Genomic DNA, 18,883 nt, shown 5'->3' with positions numbered 1-18,883 from the left:
ACACTTTGTTAAGCACCAGGACCAGAGTCCAAGAACTAAATTCAGAAATAAATAGTAACACCAATTTTTAAAAATTAAAAATATGCGGTAAATAAAAGAGTTAAAAACATTTTAAGTACATCACTGGGATAGATGATTGATAGAAAGGCAGGGGACACAGTTGTGGGATTCGGCCTGTGAGGTGGTAGAGACACACTGGAGCCAGGTGATTCACCACCAGGCTGCTGGAGAAAACAGCAATTTCGTTCCGTGAAAGCACTGGGAGGAGGGCAGAGGGAAGAGGAGGAACACACAGAGGAGTATTTCCACGGCCAATGGCACCACTTCTGGGGGCCTAGCACATCTAAAGGGACCACCTGTGTCCTCACCACACCGTTTTCATCTAGATGGTTCAACCTAGCGGGGGCGGGGTTTCAAGACATTGCCCATCATCCCACTCAGGTCATCACATCACCAGCTGTGCAGTCAGCAGCACAGACCCCGCTGAGCCAGCTTCTCCTTCCTGTCCCCTACAGTGCTAGACAGTGGTTGTGTGAGGCATTCCCATTTCCCCTACTTCATTCTGCAGAAAATCTAACACAGACCCAGAAAAAGATCCAGAGAGGCTGTGTAAACTAGCTCAGAAGGAAATTCCTCCCCCTAATCAGCCCACTTTCTACCTGACCAGAAGCAACCTTCTGCAGGTAGGCTCAACTTGCTCAAAGGCAGCACTTACCTGTCCTGATTCAGTTCTGGTCCAGTTTACAGTGCATTCAGGTTCAATGTGGGTTCATTTTGTACACAGAACATAAAATACTCACTAGTGGTGCCAACCTGTTTCAGTTAACACGAGAGACACTTCACCAGTCTCTTTCAACCAGTACCAACTAGATTCAGTAGGACCAGCAATGGGGCAACATCTCACCACCACCTCAGCTCGGATGTACAGGCATGTCCAGCTCACCCACAGGCCTAGACAAGGCCCATACACACCGGCAGAGTTCAACTTCCATAACACAAAAATATTCCCGACCTTCAAAGTTAACGTTATTCATATTCTCTCCAATGGTTTTCTTCTTGATGAAAAATATCCTTGAGTGCACATGACTTCATCTACTCATCCTGATCATGACAAGGCCATATTGACTCCAAACCTACCTGCCCACTGAGGGTGGATGAAAGCTCCAGGCTCAACTATAGGGTTCCTGTGAGGGAGCCAGTGTCCAGCTTCAGGAGGCAAAAACAACAGGCACAAGACACTCACCTCTGAGCCCATCAGAACTGCAGTCGTTCAAAATGAAGGTGGGTGCAGACGAGGCATATTAGCTATTGTAAGAAGCCTTGAAATTACAACACAGACCTCAAAAGTACCCAGTCTCTCAGAATATATGCTTGTGCTTGAAGAAGAACAAATTAGAAAAGTTCCACAGAAGTATTTGTTTAGACTCTTCATATATTCCAGGAGAAACTCAAAGGTCATATGAATTTCATTCAACTTTTCCCTTCTCTATCATTTCCCCTTCCAGGAAAATTATTTTTTCCTATATTTTTATTGTAATTAATAGAAGGGTTGAATTACATGCACCAGAAAGAAGGTACCTTACTTCACAAACATTGATACCCTTTCTCATGTCTTGGTCCTCATTTCCCTCCCACCACCCCACCCCTCATCTTGTTTTCCTCCCTTCCCTATCCGATCTCAAATAACCAAATACGCATATATACAATATATCAGATAACCAGATGAAATCCTGTAAGAATATGAGATAACCAAGGACATAAAAAAAATGAGAGATAACATAGTACATGAAGGACAACAATCACTCATTATATGGCTTTTGTTTCTATATCCTGGATTTCTTTCATTTAGTGTCATTGTATATGGCCTTATGTATCTAGGTTTTGTTCTATTGTAGATCTCTTCTATGAGAGCCAAAGGTTTCTACTGATTATGACAAATGAGGGAAACTATTGAGTCTATGTTCCTTTGTGTCTGGCTTACTTCACTTAATATAATTTTTTCTAAGTCTTTCCATTTCTTCCAGGAAGTTCTTAGAGTCTAAAATACCATTGTAATTTTCTTCTGTGTACATTCTATTTACATCAATTGCATTGAGAACTTCACAGGCACTACTCATCTGCAGAAAAACAATTTATGCTCCAGAACTGAATCTTTGCATCTGTCTATAAATACTCAGTCTCCAGAATCCTAAGGCTCTTAACTACTGTGCAATGAGGGAACAAAATGGGGAATTAATTAGCCAATTACTCTTCACACTTTTCACATGGAAGAAGAAGCAGAGAGCTGCCTAATTCTTCCATTTAGTTAACTGTCCTACCCAAGTCCTGAGTTCCAAGGATCCTGCTGCCCAGCCTCCTCAGAGTCCTGCTAATGTCCCTGTTCCTCAGGCTGTAGATGAAGGGGTTCAGCATGGGGGAGACCGCTGTGTACATCATCGAAGCCACCACGATCTTCTTGGAGGCATTGAACACAGTGGAACCACAGTACGCACCAAGCAAGGTGCCATAGAAAAAGCAAACCACCAACAGGTGAGCCCCACACATGGAAAAGGCTTTGTGCCTCCCACTTTCTGTGGGGATACTGAGGATGGAAGAGATAATTTTGTAGTAAGAGTAAAGGATCCCTGAAAGAGGAAATAGCCCAAAGATGACAGTAGTTACATATATGAACAAGTTATTTGTAAGGGAACCAGAACAGGAGAGTTTAAATATTTGAGAAGCATCACAGAAGTAATTTGGGATTTCCACACTTTTAAAGCAAGTGAATTGTAAGATCAATATATTGTGTGACTGGGAATCCAGAAAACTAAACAGAGCATACACCAGTACTAAGATGCGACAGCAGCGAGGGTTCAAGAGGACCGGGTAGTGCAGGGGGTGACAGATGGCCACAAAGCCGTCATAGGCCATGACAGTCAGAAGCATGTCATCCATGCAGCCAAAAAAGAGGAAGAAAGACATCTAGGTGATGCAGCCCCCATAGGAGATGGCTCTGCTGTGATTCTGGATGTTCACCAGCATCTTGGGGACCGTAGTAGAAGTGAAGCAGATGTCAGCCAAGGAGAGGTTACAGAGGAAGAAGTACACGGCGGTGTGGAGATGAGGGTCAGAGCTGACGGCCAGGATGATGAGCAGATTTCCCAGCACAGTGGTCAAATACATGAACAGGAAGATCCCAAAGAGGACTGGTTGTAGTTCAGGGTCATCTGAGAGTTCCAAGAGATAGAACTCAGAGACTGTGGTTAGATTTTCTGCTTTGAGATCACCTGGACAGCTGCTTAAAAAGAAATGTCATTAGAAAAACAAAATGTGTGTCCAGGAATGCTCAACTGTTCATACCTGATATCCAAATATTTATAAGTTTAAATGTGTAATATACTTGATGTGCAGTGTACTTAGAAATATTTCTCTGCTATGGCAATCCCCCACTTCTAGCCTCTTCTCACCCAGAAGTTTGCTTATCATCCTGTCCTAATGGTGAACAGCATTGTTAGAAATCACAGAACAATTTTTAAATGGGGTTGTTGTTTCTTGGACGGTTTACTTTGGGGAGGTTTAATTTGTTGAGCTTTAGAGAGGCTTATCCGAAGAAGAAATAAGAATAGCCAGTAGACACATGAAGAGATGCTCTCCATCTCTGGCTATAAAAGAAATGCAAATCAAAACAACTTTGAGATTCCACCTCACTCCAGTTAGAATGGCCATGATCAAGACATGTAATAACAACAGATGCTGGCAGGTATGGGTCCAGAAGGGAACACTACTACACTGTTGGTTGGAGTTTAAATGTGTTGAGCCACTGTAGAGAGCAGTATGGAGAGTCCTCAGAGGGCTAAACATACAGCTTCCCTGTGACCCAGCAATCCTATTTGTGGTCATCTACCCAAATGCTGGGTCACAGGGACTCTCTGTTCAGTCTTTTGAGGAATCTCCATAGCTTTTCAGAAATTTTACCAACAACATAGGAATGTCCCCTTCTGGCCACATCCCCACCAGCATCTGTGATTACCAGTTTTCTTCATAATGGTCATCTAACTGAGGTTTGGTGGAATCTCAAGGTATTTTTTTAAATTTTTTATTGCAATTAATAAAAGGGTTACATGATATTTGCCTTATAGAAGGTGCATTAATTCACATACATTAATACCCTTTCACATGTCTTGGTACCCTTTACCCTCCCCCGCACCGTCCCCCCATCTTGGTTTTCCCCCCTGCCCTATCAAATTTCAAATATCCAAATACAAATAAACTCAATACATCAGATAACAAAGTGAGATACTGTAACAATATGAGATACCCAAGGGACAGCAAAGGAGATGAGAGATAACATAGTACATTAAGGACAACAATCATTCATTATATGGCTTTTGTTTCAATATCCTGGAGGTCCTTTCAATTGGCTTCATACTACATAGCCTTATGTATCAAGGTTTTGCTCTATTGCAGATCTCTGGTAGTAGAGCCCAAGGTTTCTACTGATTATGACAAATGAGGGAAACCATTGAGCCTAAGTTTCTTTGAGTCTGCCTTACTTCACTTAATATGATTTTTTGTAAGTCTTTCCATTTCCTAACAAATGGGGCGATGTCGTTTGAACCATGACCCTCAGATCTCAGTCCCCTGAGTAGCTAGGATGACAGGCATAAACCAGCATCACACAGCTTTATTTACCTTTAGTGTTTCTTGGTGTTTTAACCATTCTGAGCACATTTTATTTTTTTATTCCAATCTTAGTAAATAATGAAAACCCCAACTATGTGTCAAATATACCTGTAGCCCCACTATACATTATAATAAAAACAAAAAGATAATTTTTTTTAAAAGTGGACAGAAACAGATCATTTTGGTTTTGGTAGCACTGGTGTTTGAACTCAGGGCTTTGTGATTTCTTGGCAAATTATGTACAACCTCCTTTTTTGTTTTTACTAATTTATAGATAGGATCTAGGACTTTTTAATGCACAGGTCTGGCTGGATGTTTATATCTCAGAGGTGAGCCTCTAACTGCTGGCTCATAAAAGCAAGGTGGATGATTTTTGTTGTTGTTTGCTTGCCTCTTTGCTTCTTTGTTTGTACCTGACCTGGAGTTTGAACTTAGGATCTGGACACTTTCCCTGAGCTTTTTTGCTCAGGGCTATTGTTCTACTTCTTGAGCCATAGCTTGACTTCTTACTGTGTGGGGGGTTGTGTGTACGTGCTTAATTGGACATAAAATTTTGATATACTTCCCAGCCCTGGATGGTTTTGAAACAGAAATTCTCAGGTCTCTGCCTCCTGAGTAGCTAGGATTTTTGGTGTGAGGCACAGGTGCACAGCTAAAAGTGTTTTACATCAGGGAAACAATAAACAAACATTATTTTTGACTTGGTTGTAAAATGAATACATAAGATATCTTACATTGCAGAAGGTTCATTGATTTACAGATCGTGTTTGAGACATATCAAATGACAATATGAATAATATCAGGGTGTGGCTGATCATGTATTATTATGAACTATGGGGAGATGAATGTTTGCTGATGTCACTTTCATATCACTTGTGTGATTGGCTCTCCCCATATAGTTAACTGCTACAATTTTATAAAAGTTTACATTTCACCAAAATCACTGATGATAGTTGCAGTATATATAATTTAATAATAGGAATAAGCTACCTTCTCTCTTCAAAACTTTTATCTTGACTTCTTTGTAGAAAGATATTTCAAATTAATATGTCCACACCCTTGTATAATGTATATTCACACCTGTAACCTTAGCTACTCAGAGGGCAGAGGCCTGAGGATCTTGTTCAAATCCAGCCAGGCAAAACAAAGCCCAGAGATTCTTATCTACAATTAATTCCTAGAAACCTGGAAACAGAAATGTGGCTCAAGGGTATGGCACTATCCTTGAGCTGAAGAGGACAGGGACAGCACCCACGTCCTGCGGTAGGGCAGTAACCTTGAGCTGAAGTGCTCAGGGACAGGGCCCAGGCCAGAGTTCAAGCACCATGACCCCCAAACCGCTAAAAAGATCCAAATTTCCTTTTTTACACACATGAACATTGAGTATTATGACTGCATTCTCCCACAATTGTTTGTTTCCATTCATTCCTGTACCTCTTAATGGAATCCCACTCAGGACACTGATAGTCAGGATATTTCTGTTGTTAAATTTTTGGGGGACTACTCAAAAGACTTACAACTTGGAATTGCACTCCTGTATATCCTATAATTAACCATATTTTTTGCCAGACCTGGGACTTGAATACAGAGTCTGGACACTGTCCTTGGACTTCCTCAAGGCTAGAGCTCAAGTCCACTTGAGGCACAGCACCACTTCCATCTTTTTCTGTGCAAGTTGTACCGAGGAATCAAACCTGGGCCCTTGTGCTTGCCAGGCAAATACTCTACCACCAAAACTCCTGGCCCCAACTAGGCATATTTTAGATGCTGTCCTTTGCCACAATATTGGAACCTTTTTTTACCAGAAGACAAGGCTAAAATCTATTATTTTGGGCATCCTTTTTTATTTTTCTACCCGTCCATAGATGTTAGTGTGTCGACTGAAAGCTTTGAATTATTTTTTGTGATTCTGAGTTCTGCAAATCAGGGTTCATGATGGTGGGAAAGCCTGTCATCACCCTGTCCTCAAAATCTCCAACACCATATGACACTGCAGCTGGAAATCCTCCATGTCCACTTATATAGGATCCATTCTGTGATATTTTTTTCTTTTTAAAGATTATAAGGCAGGGTCCCAGCGCCCTCCACTCTCCAGATCCAGTGGCCTGGGAGAGGAGCCTGGTGGGCAGGTGGGAGCTGGGCCTATAGACACATGAAGAAATGCTCAACATCTCTGGTCATAAAAGAAATGCAAATCAAAACAACTTTAAGATTCCACCCCACTCCAGTTAGAATGGCCAGGATCAGGAAAACGAATAATGACAGATGCTGGAGGGGATGTGGCCAGGAGGGATCACTACTACAATGTTGGTGGGAGTGCAAACTCATTTAACCACTATGGAAAGCAGTGTGGCAGTGCCTCAAAAGGCTAAACATAGAACTCCCCTATGACCCAGCAATTCCACTACTTTGCATTTACCCAACCATCCAGGAACAAGGACTTAACCAAACCCACTAGCACAACAATGTTCATTGCAGCACTATGCACCATAGCAAAGATATGGAACCAACCTAGATGTCCCTCAGTTGATGAGTGGATCAACAAGTTGTGGTATTTGTACACAATGGAATTCTATGCTGCTGTCAGAAAGAATGACATTGACCCATTTGTTAGGAAATGGAAAGACTTACAAAAAATCATATTAAGTGAAGAAAGCCAGACTCAAAGGAACTTAGACTCAATGGTTTCCCTCATTCATCATAATCAGTAGAAACCTTGGGCTCTACTACCAGAGATCTGCAATAGAGCAAAACCTTGATACATAAGGCCATATAGTATGAAGCTAATTGAAAAGACCTCCAGGATATTGAAACAAAAGCCATATAATGAATGATTGTTGTCCTTAATGTACTATGTTGTCGCTCATCTCCTTTGCTGTCCCTTGGTTATCGCATATTGTTATAGTATGTCACTTTGTTATCTGATATATTGAATTTATGTGTATTTGGTTATTTGAAATTTGATAGGGAAGGGGGGAAAACCAAGATGGGTGAGGGGTGTGGTGGGAAGGGTAATGGGTACCAAGACATGTGAAAAGATATCAATGTATGTGAATTAATGCACCTTCTATCTGACAAATATCATGTAACCCTTTTACTAATTACAATAAAAAAAATCTATGATGAAAAAAAAGAAAAAATCATATTAAGTGAAGTAAGCCAGACGCAAAGGAACATAGGCTCAATGGTTTCCCTCATTTGTCATAATCAGTAGAAACCTTGGGCTCTCCTAGCAGAGATCTACAATATAACAAAACCTTGATACATAAGGCCATCTAGTATGATGCTAAATGAAAGGACCTCCAGGATATTGAAACAAAAGCCATATAATGAATGACTGTTGTCGTTAATGTACTATGTTATCTCTCATCTCTTTTGCTGTCCCTTGGGTATCTCATATTGTTACAGTATCTCACTTTGTTGCCTAATATATTGAATCTATTTATATTTGGTTATTTGAAATTTGATAGGGAAGGGGGGAAAACCAAGACGGGGGGTTGGGGGGGGAGGGTAATGGGTACCAAGACATGTGAAAGGGTATCAATGTATGTGAATTAATGCACCTTCTATCTGGCAAATATCATGTAACCCTTTTATTAATTACAATAAAAATATTTTTTAAAAAGATACTTTTTTTGAATGAGAATGTAAAAATAAGCAGTCCCTATCAATTATATCTATTATGTCAAACACATCTCTTAGGACAATCATTTTAAGATTGTGGATCAAACTACTTTAACACGTATATGGAGGAAAATTAATATTTATCTCCCATATATACCAAAATGCTCAGTGGTGGGCTTTGTGGAAATGACTTTTAGGCTGTAACATGAAACTTGCAGTACATACACAATATGCCTATATTTCTACATCAGCTCTCAAACTGCTTGATAGAAATGGGAGAAATGAAGTATGTAGTTACTGTTGGAGTTTACATTTTTCTTTAAAAAAGCATTCTACCATCATAGAAATGGTGAGGTTATTGCAGATGATGCTAGCGCACAGAGCAATGTGAAACTAAAATGGTCCCATGCCCATATAGAAGTCTGTCTAAAATTTGAACCAGTACTAGGGCTTGAACTCAGGGTCTGGGCATGGTCCCTTAACGTTTTCACTCAAAGTTAGTAATTTTCTCCTTCAACTACAGATTTCCTTGTAGCTTTAAATAGGATCTCCATATTTTACCTGGAGATTCACATTCAGATTCACACACCCATGCTTCTTTTTTTAATTGTTCATGGTGCTTGAACTTGAGGCCTGGGCAATGAGTCTCAGCAATCTTGCTCAGGACTAGCCATCTACCAATTTGAGCCACAGCACCACTTCCAGTGTTCTGCTGGTTAATTTCGGTAAGAGGCTCAGGGGCTTTCCTTCCCATGCTGGTATTGAATCTTATCTTCAGATCTCACCCTCTTAAGTAGCTAGGAGTAGAGGCATAAGCCACCAGCCTTAACTAACCTGAGCCCTGTAAAATGGGATTTGAGTAAGTGCTGCCACTACATTAGTTCCTTGGTTGGGAACTGATTGGCTAGATTTCAATCCTCTCAATCTCTATTCCACAGTATCAAAGATTATATGTGGGAACCACGAGGCCAAGACTGAGGTATTTTGTGTGTGTGTGTGTGAGAGAGAGAGAGAGAGAGAGAGAGAGAGAGAGAGAGAGAGAGAGAGAGAGAGAGAGAGACAGAGAGAGACAGAGAGACAGAGAGAGACAGAGAGAGACAGAGAGAGAGAGAGAGAGAGAGAGAGAGAGAGAGAGAGAGAGAGAGAGAGAGAGAGAGAGAGAGAGTCCTGGGCCTTGAACTCAGGGCCTGAGCACGGTCCTTGGGCTTTCTCAAGGCCAGATCTCTACCGCTTGAGCCACAGAACCACTTCTCGATTTTTTTCTATGTGTATGATACTTAAGAATTGAGCCCAGGTCTTTGTGCAGGCTAGGCAAGCACTCTACCGCTAGGCCAAACTTCCAACCCCTAGGACTGAGTTTTGACAAGTAATATATTTAGTTTAAAGCTAGATGCTAGTGGCTCTTGTTTGTAATCCATGCTAATTGTTTTAGGACTTTGAATGATGGCCAGACCTTAAGATGACAAGCTAGGGGCACCAGGTGCCTGTGGCTCACTCCTGTAACCCTAGCCACTCAGGAGGGTGAGCTCTGAGGATTAGGGTTCAAAGACAGCTCAGGTAGGAGAATCTGTGATACTTTCACCTCCAAAGGATCATGAAACGGCTAGAAATGGAGCTGTGACTCAAGTTGTAATGTCCATCCAGCCAAGAGCACTGAAGTTCAAGAAAAGTACCCAGGTCCTGGTTCAACGCCAAGTGTGCACACACACACACAACACACACATGCACATACACGCACATACACACACAACGCACACACGTGCACACATATACACACATGCACACACACACAACACACACATGCACACACACAAACACAACACACACACGCCCACACACATACACACACAACACACACATACACACACAGGCACACACACAAACACACACAACACACACACAACACACACGCACATGCACACACACACAACACACACACATGCACACACATACACATGCATGCACACACACGCACACACACATACACACACACGCACACATGCACAACACACACATACACACACACACACGCACACACACACACACGCACACACACTCACACACAGGTTGGAGAATCCTACTGCCTAGTGTCCCAGCGTGGTGCTAATGTAGGTATCAAGGTTAAGTGGAAATGGCTTCCACTGAAGTCTCTTCCCTTGGCTGGTGTAGTGATGTTGATTTGGGGTTTTCTCTCTGAAAAGTGTCCTTCTCACTTTATCTTGAGGAATTTTTCAAAGGAACAAGTTATTCTTATTCACTTTGCTGGTTATCTGCATCAGTAAATTTTCTGCCCTGTTATATAGCTTATGTATACATTTTCCTGACAAGAGTTATACACACACACACACACACACACACACACACACACAAAAGTGGAACTGTGCTACAAGTGGTAGAGTGCTAGCCTTGAGCAAAAAGCACAAGGACATTTTCCTGACCCTTAGTTCAAGTCCTAGAAATAGTGTAAATAAATAACATAACCAAAAAAGCATCCACCTCACTTTTATTAACCAAGAGCTAGAGGCTCACAACTTTAATCAGAGATATACAGAGGGCTGGAATCTCTAGATCTGGCCAGACTGTGGCTAGCAAAGCACTTGATCTCATCTATAAAATAACTATTTAAAAAAAAAGATAGATGGCACACCATTTGGTTAGCAATCAGAAAGCCCTGTTCAAACCTCAGTATTATGAAAATCAAAAAAAGAAAAGAAAAGAAAAGTAGACAGGAATATATAAAGAAAATTTATATAATAAAAACTTTACATCTCAACAACTGTAAAATTCAGTTTGTAGACTGACCTTCTAGACACTCATCATCTTTACAAACTAAAATTTCATACATTAAAAAAAATGAGCTCCTCCTTCATAAATGCCCATTGAATTGGCTCCAATCTTCTTCCAGTGCTACTTGGTCAAGAACTGTACAAATGAATCCAAACAAACAATATGTGCAGACAGAAAGGACTTATAGGTCTACAGGCTAAATTTCTTGCTTCTGTAAAACGACAACATTCATAAATCTCCTAGTCAGCTCCTGGTTTGTACAACCTGCTCAGGGCTCTTTTGAGGTCCCTGTTCCTCAGGCTGTAGATGAAGGGGTTCAGGAGAGGAGTGACCACTGTGTACATTACTGAGGACACAGCGCTGCCCCTGGGAGAATGTGACACAGCTGACTCAAAGTAGACACCCAATGCTGTCCCAAAGAATAAGCAGACCACGGACAGGTGAGAGCCACATGTTGAGAAGGCTTTGGACTTCCCTCTTGAAGAGGACATTCTCAGCACTGAAGAAATGATCTTGTAGTAAGAGAAAAGGATCCCTAAGATAGGAAGGAAACCGTATATAGTACCAAAAATGTATTTTAAAAAATCATTTGTAAATGTGACCTTACAGGAAAGACCCAGGACTTGAGAGGGGTCACAGAAGAAACTTGGGATTTCCAATTCCTTGAAATCGGTCATCTGTAATGCCATCCACACATGCACCTCTCCTTCCAAGAAGCTGGCAAAAAGTGACAGCAGAACCAAGGAGACACAGAGATGAGGGTTCATGATGAGAGGGTAATTCAGAGGGTAACAGATGGCCACAAAGTGGCCATAGACCATCGCAGTCAGAAGCATAACATCCATGCAGCCAAAAATCAGAAAAACAGACATCTGGGTGAGGCAGCCTGCAAAGGAGATGGCTCTGCTGTGAGTCTGGATGTCCACCAGCATCTTGGGGACAGTGGTGGAGGTGAAGCAGATGTCAGACCAAGACAGAATGGAGAGGAAGAAGTACATGGGAGTGTGGAGGTGGGGGTCAGTGGTGACGGCCAGGATGATGAGCAGATTTCTGAGCACGGTGATCAGATACATGGACAGGAACAGCCCAAACAGTGTGGGTTGTATCTCAGGGTCATCTGAGAGTCCCAAGAGATAAAATTCTGAGATGCGAGTTTCATTCTTCAGCCTAATGTTTATTAGACACCTTGATAAATAATGAAAGCAATAATTAATGAAGAACTCAGAATTCTTCAATCATTTTGAATTTAAGTATTCATTGTTCATGACTATATCCCATCGATCATATTGTTAGTTGTCACAACCCCAATCATCCTTGATTTCTTCTTTTTCATTTACTCCGTTTTATGTATTCATTCTAAACTATGGTAGAATATTACAACATTCTTTTTCTTTACCAGTGCTGGCCCTTGAACTCAGAGCATGAGTATTGTCCTTGGCTTTCTCAAGGCTAGAGTTCTACCACTTGAGCCACAGCACCACTTCTATCTTTTCCTAAGTATGTGGTACTGAGGACTCCAATCCTGATCTTCATGCATGCTATGGAATCACTCTACCACTAGACCAAACTCCTGGCCCTTTACTGACTCTTCTTTTAAAAAAATCCATAAGGTGGTCGTGGTGGCTCATGCCTGCAATCCTAGCTATTCAGGAGGCTGAGATCTGAGGATCACGGTTCAAAGAAAGCCCTGGCACTAAAGAATGTGAGACACTTATCTCCAATTAATCACTAGAAAGTGGGAAGTGGCACTGTGGCTCCAGGGGAAAGACAATAGCCTTGAACTGAAGAGCTCAGGGACAGCACCCAGGCCCAGGGGTATGGTGGTAGTCTTGAGCTGAAGAGCCCAGAAAGAGTGCCCAGACCCAGAGTTCAAGCCCCATGACAAAAAAAAAGGTAATCCAGAGCAATCACCTTTTGAGGAAATTTCTTTTTATCCAACCTATAAAGTCATACAAGCTTTATTTTAACATAAGGAAATAGTAAAGTAGTGAGTAGTGAATGAGAAAAAATTCTAGACATATGGTATTTACAAAGGCTTTGTAAAATATAGATGCCTGACTGTTCTAAATCTAATTTGACGTAGTTCAATATTAGAAAATAAAAATCTCCCTGGAGATTTATCATTGCTGGACTTTCTAATTTCTATTTTGGTTTTCTTTCTGGTATGTATGTGTGTGTGTGTGTGTGTGTGTGTGTGTGCGTTTGTGTGTGTGTGTGTGCATGTGTGCATGCATACATGCATACATGCATGGCAGTCCTAGGAACTGAAATCTAGACCTGGGCAATATCGCTGAGTTTTTCATGCCCAAGAGTATCATTCCTCCACTTGAGTCACAAATTGACTTTTTGTGAGATCAGAGTCTCACAGATTTTGCTGCTCAGGCTGGCTTTGAATCTCTATCCTCAGAACGCAGTCTTCTGTGTAGCTAACATAACATGTGAACCACCAGCACTGGGAGTAAAAATATAGATTTTTGGCCAGTCCTGGGCTTGAACTCAGGGCCTGAGCACTGTCCTTGGACTTTCTCAAGGCTAGAGCTCTACCACTTGAGCCTGAGCACCACTTCCGGCTATTTTCTATGTATGTGGTACCAAGGAATCGAACCTGGGTCTTCATGCACGCTAGGCAAACACTTTAACCACTAGGCCAAACTCCCGGCCCCAAAATATAGATTTTTTTTTTACTTTTCATTGTTGGTATAATGTATAGAGGGGTTACAGTTACATTTGTCAGGTAGTAGTTGCATTACTTCTCACACATTGATTTCCCTGCTCATGTTTTTGTCCCCGATTCCCTCCCCTACCCCTTCCCAATTATCTTGTTTTCTCCCCTTCCCTTTAGTATTTCAAATAAACAAATAAACATATATATAATATACTAGGTAACAAAGTCAGATAAAGTAACAATGTGAGATTAACCATAAAGGCCAGAAAAAAATGTAAGAGAAATAACATAGTACATTAAGAACAACAATCACACAAGATAATCCTCTTCTTTCCATTTTTTTAACTCTTTACATTTGTCTAATAAATCAAGACCTGATAGGTGCCTCTCTGTGTGTTAATTCAAGGATTTTAGAAATATATACCTTAGCAAGTCTTTCCAGGGACGTGGACAATGGTAGTCTATACCTAGTGGCTGTATTCCTTCTGTTCTTCCATCTATCTGGCCTATTGCCTTCTCTACAGTAAATTCAAAGTGATGGTCCTTTCTTCCAAGAAAACAAATCAATATCTTCTTCCTAGATATTAGAAACGTTTAGGCTTCCATTGGCTGATTTCTAAGATCTTTGCAAAGGCATCCTTTCCAAAATTGCATATTCTGTGTCAAAAAATGACAGAAAGAGAGATTCAGGAGTCCCTTTTTCTGTTTTTTTTCACCATTTTTACACAACCTATCTAAGAACGGTGTGTTCAGCCCTATTCTATAGCATAACTTTGCAGACTACACCACAACCAAAACACCGAAATAGACCTTAACTCAGATCTTAACTCTTAACTGTGTAACCTTCCCCCAGAGAAGATATAACCTTTACATTTCCCATTACTTATCATCAAAATGGTGAAATACTTACAATTGTCCCACTCTCTAGTTAAGGATACAAGGCTGTGTTTCCCCCAAAGAAAGGGCACCTCTCAGTCACCAGGAAAGTTAGAGAAAGCATGCTGGCATGGTCAGTGCGGTGGTGCTCTCTACTTACTGGGTAGAGCTGCTTCTCTCTTGGGTCATGACTATCAAGTAGAGATCAAAAGGTCCCCCCAAGCCTGCAGTCTAATGCGATCTGCCTATTCCTCATAATCCATTATGAATATGGAGACACAGGAGAAATTCCAGAGTCAGGACATGGGCTTGGACATATTTATGGAGATGTCTGATAATGGTCTCTCCTATGGTCTTGGACTCTCAATTCACAGAGCTCACACAATTACAAAAATTGGTCCAAAGCATCCAAATCTCAGTGGACTCAGCAGCATAGGCTCTTCCTAAGCAAAGCTTGTCCATTCTGTGCATACGTGACAGGACCACATGAAACGCCAATGGTAGAACATGCAGCAATGCAATTCCATGTTGTAAACCCTCTGAACACTTCCGGGATAATTTAGCCAAAGAAATGTCTTGAATATCGGTACCTTGAATGGGGAGCTAGCAGGAAGGGATGGAACAAAAGAAGAAAAAGGGCAGCAAGTGAGTATAGTAATAATACTCAATATTTACGCATGAAAACATGAGGTGTGGATATTAAGGTGTCTATTATAAATGAGTAGGTGGTATATAAGAAGTGATTGTTTTCCTTGATGTACTATGTCCCTTGGTTATTTCATATTGTTACAGTATTTCACCTTGTTATCTGATATATTGTATATATGCTTATTTGGCTATTTGAAATAGGATAGGGAAAGGGAGAAAACAAGATGAGGGGCAGGGGTAGAGGGAAGGAAATAGGACCAAAACATGAGAAAGGGTATCAATGTTTTTGAAGTAATTCACCTTCTATCTGGTGAATATAATGTAATGCTTCTACTAATTACAATAAAAATATGTGGAAAAATGAGTAGGTGAGGTCAGTGGAAGGAGTAACTTGGATTAAAATTTATTGCCCATCTACACAGATGTGTTAAGTTGAGACCTTCACCATGACCTTCTCACATGGAAACACTTACACACACACACACACACACACACACTCACACACACACACACACACACACACACACACACACTACTGTTGTGCAATGGCAAAACCTCCCTTGCCATAACCCCTCATCACAACCTCACAGTTTTTCAGCATCTGACTCTACTTTGATGCTGACAGAAGTGTTTTCCTGGACAGAAAACAACTACACAACTTGATCCAGGAGTTCTTGCAGGAACTGAAGAAGGCTGGAGTGGAATTATCACCTGAGGAGAAAACTTTTCTGAATGGCTGTGGAGGTGAAAACTTGTGTGGATCAATATGATAAAACAGGAATTGTGGAGTGGGTTCATGTGTTACCCACAGAAGAGAATTTCCTGTTGCTCTTCCAGTGTCAGCAACTGAAGTCCTATGAGAAATTAATGAAGACTTGGATTCTTCATAGAAACTGAGGAGATGAAGAGCTTTCCAAAGAACCTGCTACCAAAAGCAAACAGTTGCTGACACAGAACTAGCTGAGTACACAGAGCTAATGCTAGAACTGGTTCAAATGATGATGGGAAGTTAGAACTGACTGACATGGCCAGGTTTCTACCATTATAAGAGGATTTTCTTAAATATCAGGGAGACAAAATATGTGTGAGACAGCTCAACAAGGCTTTTGACTTCTATAACCAATTCTCTAAGCAGGATCACAATGAATACACAGATGAAAATGAACTGGAGGCTTTACTGAAAGATCTCTGTGATAAGAATAAACAGAATCTGTATATTAATAATATTGAAACATTCAAGAAGGTCATAATGGGTCAGGAGTTTGGCCTAGTGGTAGAGTGCTTGCCTGGCATGCATGAAGACCTAGATTCGATTCCACGGTACCACATATATAGAAAAATCTGGAAGTGGTGCTGTGGTTCAAGTGGTAGAGCTCTAGCCTTGAGAAAGTCCAAGGACTGTGCTCAAGCCCTGAGTTAAAGCCTGGGATTGGAAAAAAATGGCTTTGTCAAGAAGCTGTATCAGACTGACTAACTCTTGTTCTCTCTTCTGAAAACAACTAGGGCTGATGACCACAACCACAAGCTAGGAATACATTGTACCTAAAAAAATAATGTTCACTGTATAGGAGTATGCTGTATTTTCTTCTATATCTGTAAATTTCACTGCATATAGATAATTATCCAAGATGTGTGGCATATTTTTTTCTACTTGTTTCAATGTTGGGGTTTTTTTGTGAGTCATGGGGCTTGAGTTCAGGGCCTAAGCACTGTCCTTGGACTTTTCTCAAGGCTAGAGCTCTACCACTTGAGCTACAGCACCGCTTCCAGACTTTTTCTATGTATATGGTACCAAGTAATCAAACCTGGGTCTTCGTGCATGCTAGGCAAGCACTCTACCACTAGGCCAAACTCCCGGCCATTTCTATGCTGTTTTTACTGTACAGCTTTTGTAAATATATAATTGGAAAAGGGAGATTTTATGCTAAAATCAAGCAGTATTCCATATTTGTGTGTATGTGTGTGTGTGTATAGTTACTTACATATACTTGTTTTCATATGTATATATATGTATATACAAATATACTTATTTCCATGTATACAGTTGGAAATTAATATTTTTCCATTTAATTCATCAGAATTAATCTCTAAAAGTCTAACTTCTGATGTGTAAATGCACATTTGTCACTGAATGAGACAATAATCATGACAAATCCATCATTCTTAGGCAATCCTCTGACTGTTCCATAAAATATTTCTAAGCTACATTCCCAGCTATTAAGAGAAATGACCTTTTATATCTAAAATATCACAGTATCAATACATCAATAAAGAATCATTTGTAGCTTTTTCAGGAATTAGCTTTTTTTTCAGGCATTAGCAGGAACCCTAGATAGTTTACTAATCATTTGATATCAAATGGTTGCCTCAAGACGATTTGGTATCAAGGGATGGCAACAGCAGAGGAGCCAAAAAAATCTGTCTGACTTGACACTGACATTTCTGACATATCTACTGTCAGCAAGCATGATGTTTTTTTCATTTTCTAAACCATTTCATAGGTGTCAAATTATAATAATTCTTGTAAACTGCTGTCTTATGTCATGTCTTGTATGTCATCTCCAATTAAATTTATGATGGAAAAGATCCTAGTGTCTGGTTTTCACAGTTTCTGGACTTTCTTTCTGTGTAGAACTGTTCATTTCCACCATGGTTGTCTGCAACCTCTGAAAACATTTCTTTCTAGTTCATAGCAACTATACTTTTTGCCAGTCCTAAGACTTGAACTCAGGGCATAGGCACAGTCTCTGAGCTGCTTTTGGTCAAGGCTAGCACTCTACCAAGTGAGCCACAGCAACACTTCTGGCTTTTTCTGAATAGTTTGTTGGAGGTAAGAGTCTCATGGACCTTCCTGCCTGGGCTGGCTTTGAACCGTGATCCTGAGGTCTCAGCCTCCTGAGTAGCTAGGATTACAGCCACCAGCACCTGACTAACAATCCTATTTTTTACTATATAACTAAATTTGAATGCAAGATTCAGAGCATCCTGGTGACTGAATGTTCTATCACCAATACTTTAGTGGATTCTCTATTTCACACAGATCGGCATGCAAGATAGGTCTATTTCTATCTTATCTTACCAAAGATTCCCAAACCTCCCTTGGCCCACATCTAAGTAACAGTTCCTCTAGCTCCAAATGGAGCTAAAATATCTATCCTGGTTGTAGTTGAGTTGTAATGGTTGATGGCTGTAAGTCCTTTGTTTGAGAAGCAGGGAACAATGACAGAAATGTCTGTGAACTGTATCATTACTGCCAGAGTTAATGATGAATATTCCATTTTTATTATTATAAAAAATAAGAAAAAATGTGAAAAGTTTCACGAGAGACCTCTGTAGGCTCTAGGGATCCCACAGACAGGAAGGGAGTCCCCAGTCCTTGTCAGTATGCCTCCACCACAAACTACAGCTGGTTACCTTTTCCTGAAGGCGTCGGAATGGTGGATGGAGTTAGTCAAATGGCAGAGGGCCTCCAGCTTGGAGATCAAGGGACCAGGGGAACGGGAGGAAGAAACAGATTAGAGAGAAGGAGACTGCCTTGTCCTGGTCTACCATATCTCAGAACTCAGCAGCCACAACTTCAAATAGGACAAGATTTAGCTTTGTTTTGTTTAATTCTATTTT

The 18,883-nt window shown here is 40.8% G+C and overlaps 2 protein-coding genes and 1 pseudogene across 2 annotated transcripts; 1 reads left to right on the top strand and 2 right to left on the bottom strand.

Annotated features, from left to right (window-relative positions):
- Positions 1-2,301: 2,301 nt before the first annotated feature.
- On the bottom strand, positions 2,302-2,934 carry LOC150068126 (olfactory receptor 7E24-like). The gene has a single exon (XM_090342870.1). The coding sequence runs from the start codon at positions 2,932-2,934 to the stop codon at positions 2,302-2,304; it is 633 nt and encodes a 210-aa protein (XP_090198996.1).
- Positions 2,935-11,312: 8,378 nt separating this feature from the next.
- Positions 11,313-14,803, bottom strand: LOC150068125 (olfactory receptor 7E178-like). Its single transcript, XM_090342736.1, has 2 exons — positions 14,775-14,803; positions 11,313-12,258 (listed from the first exon to the last, which is right to left on the bottom strand). Exons 1-2 carry the CDS (start codon positions 14,801-14,803, stop codon positions 11,313-11,315), a joined length of 975 nt encoding a protein of 324 aa, XP_090198862.1.
- Positions 14,804-15,807: 1,004 nt separating this feature from the next.
- Positions 15,808-18,781, top strand: LOC150068124 (calbindin pseudogene; annotated as a pseudogene).
- Positions 18,782-18,883: the final 102 nt, after the last annotated feature.

Source organism: Megascapheus bottae, chromosome 1 (genome assembly GCF_031878675.1).
Source record: "Megascapheus bottae isolate mThoBot1 chromosome 1, mThoBot2.hap1, whole genome shotgun sequence".
Lineage (NCBI taxonomy): Eukaryota > Metazoa > Chordata > Mammalia > Rodentia > Geomyidae > Megascapheus > Megascapheus bottae.
This window is presented reverse-complemented; position numbering and strand designations above follow the sequence as displayed.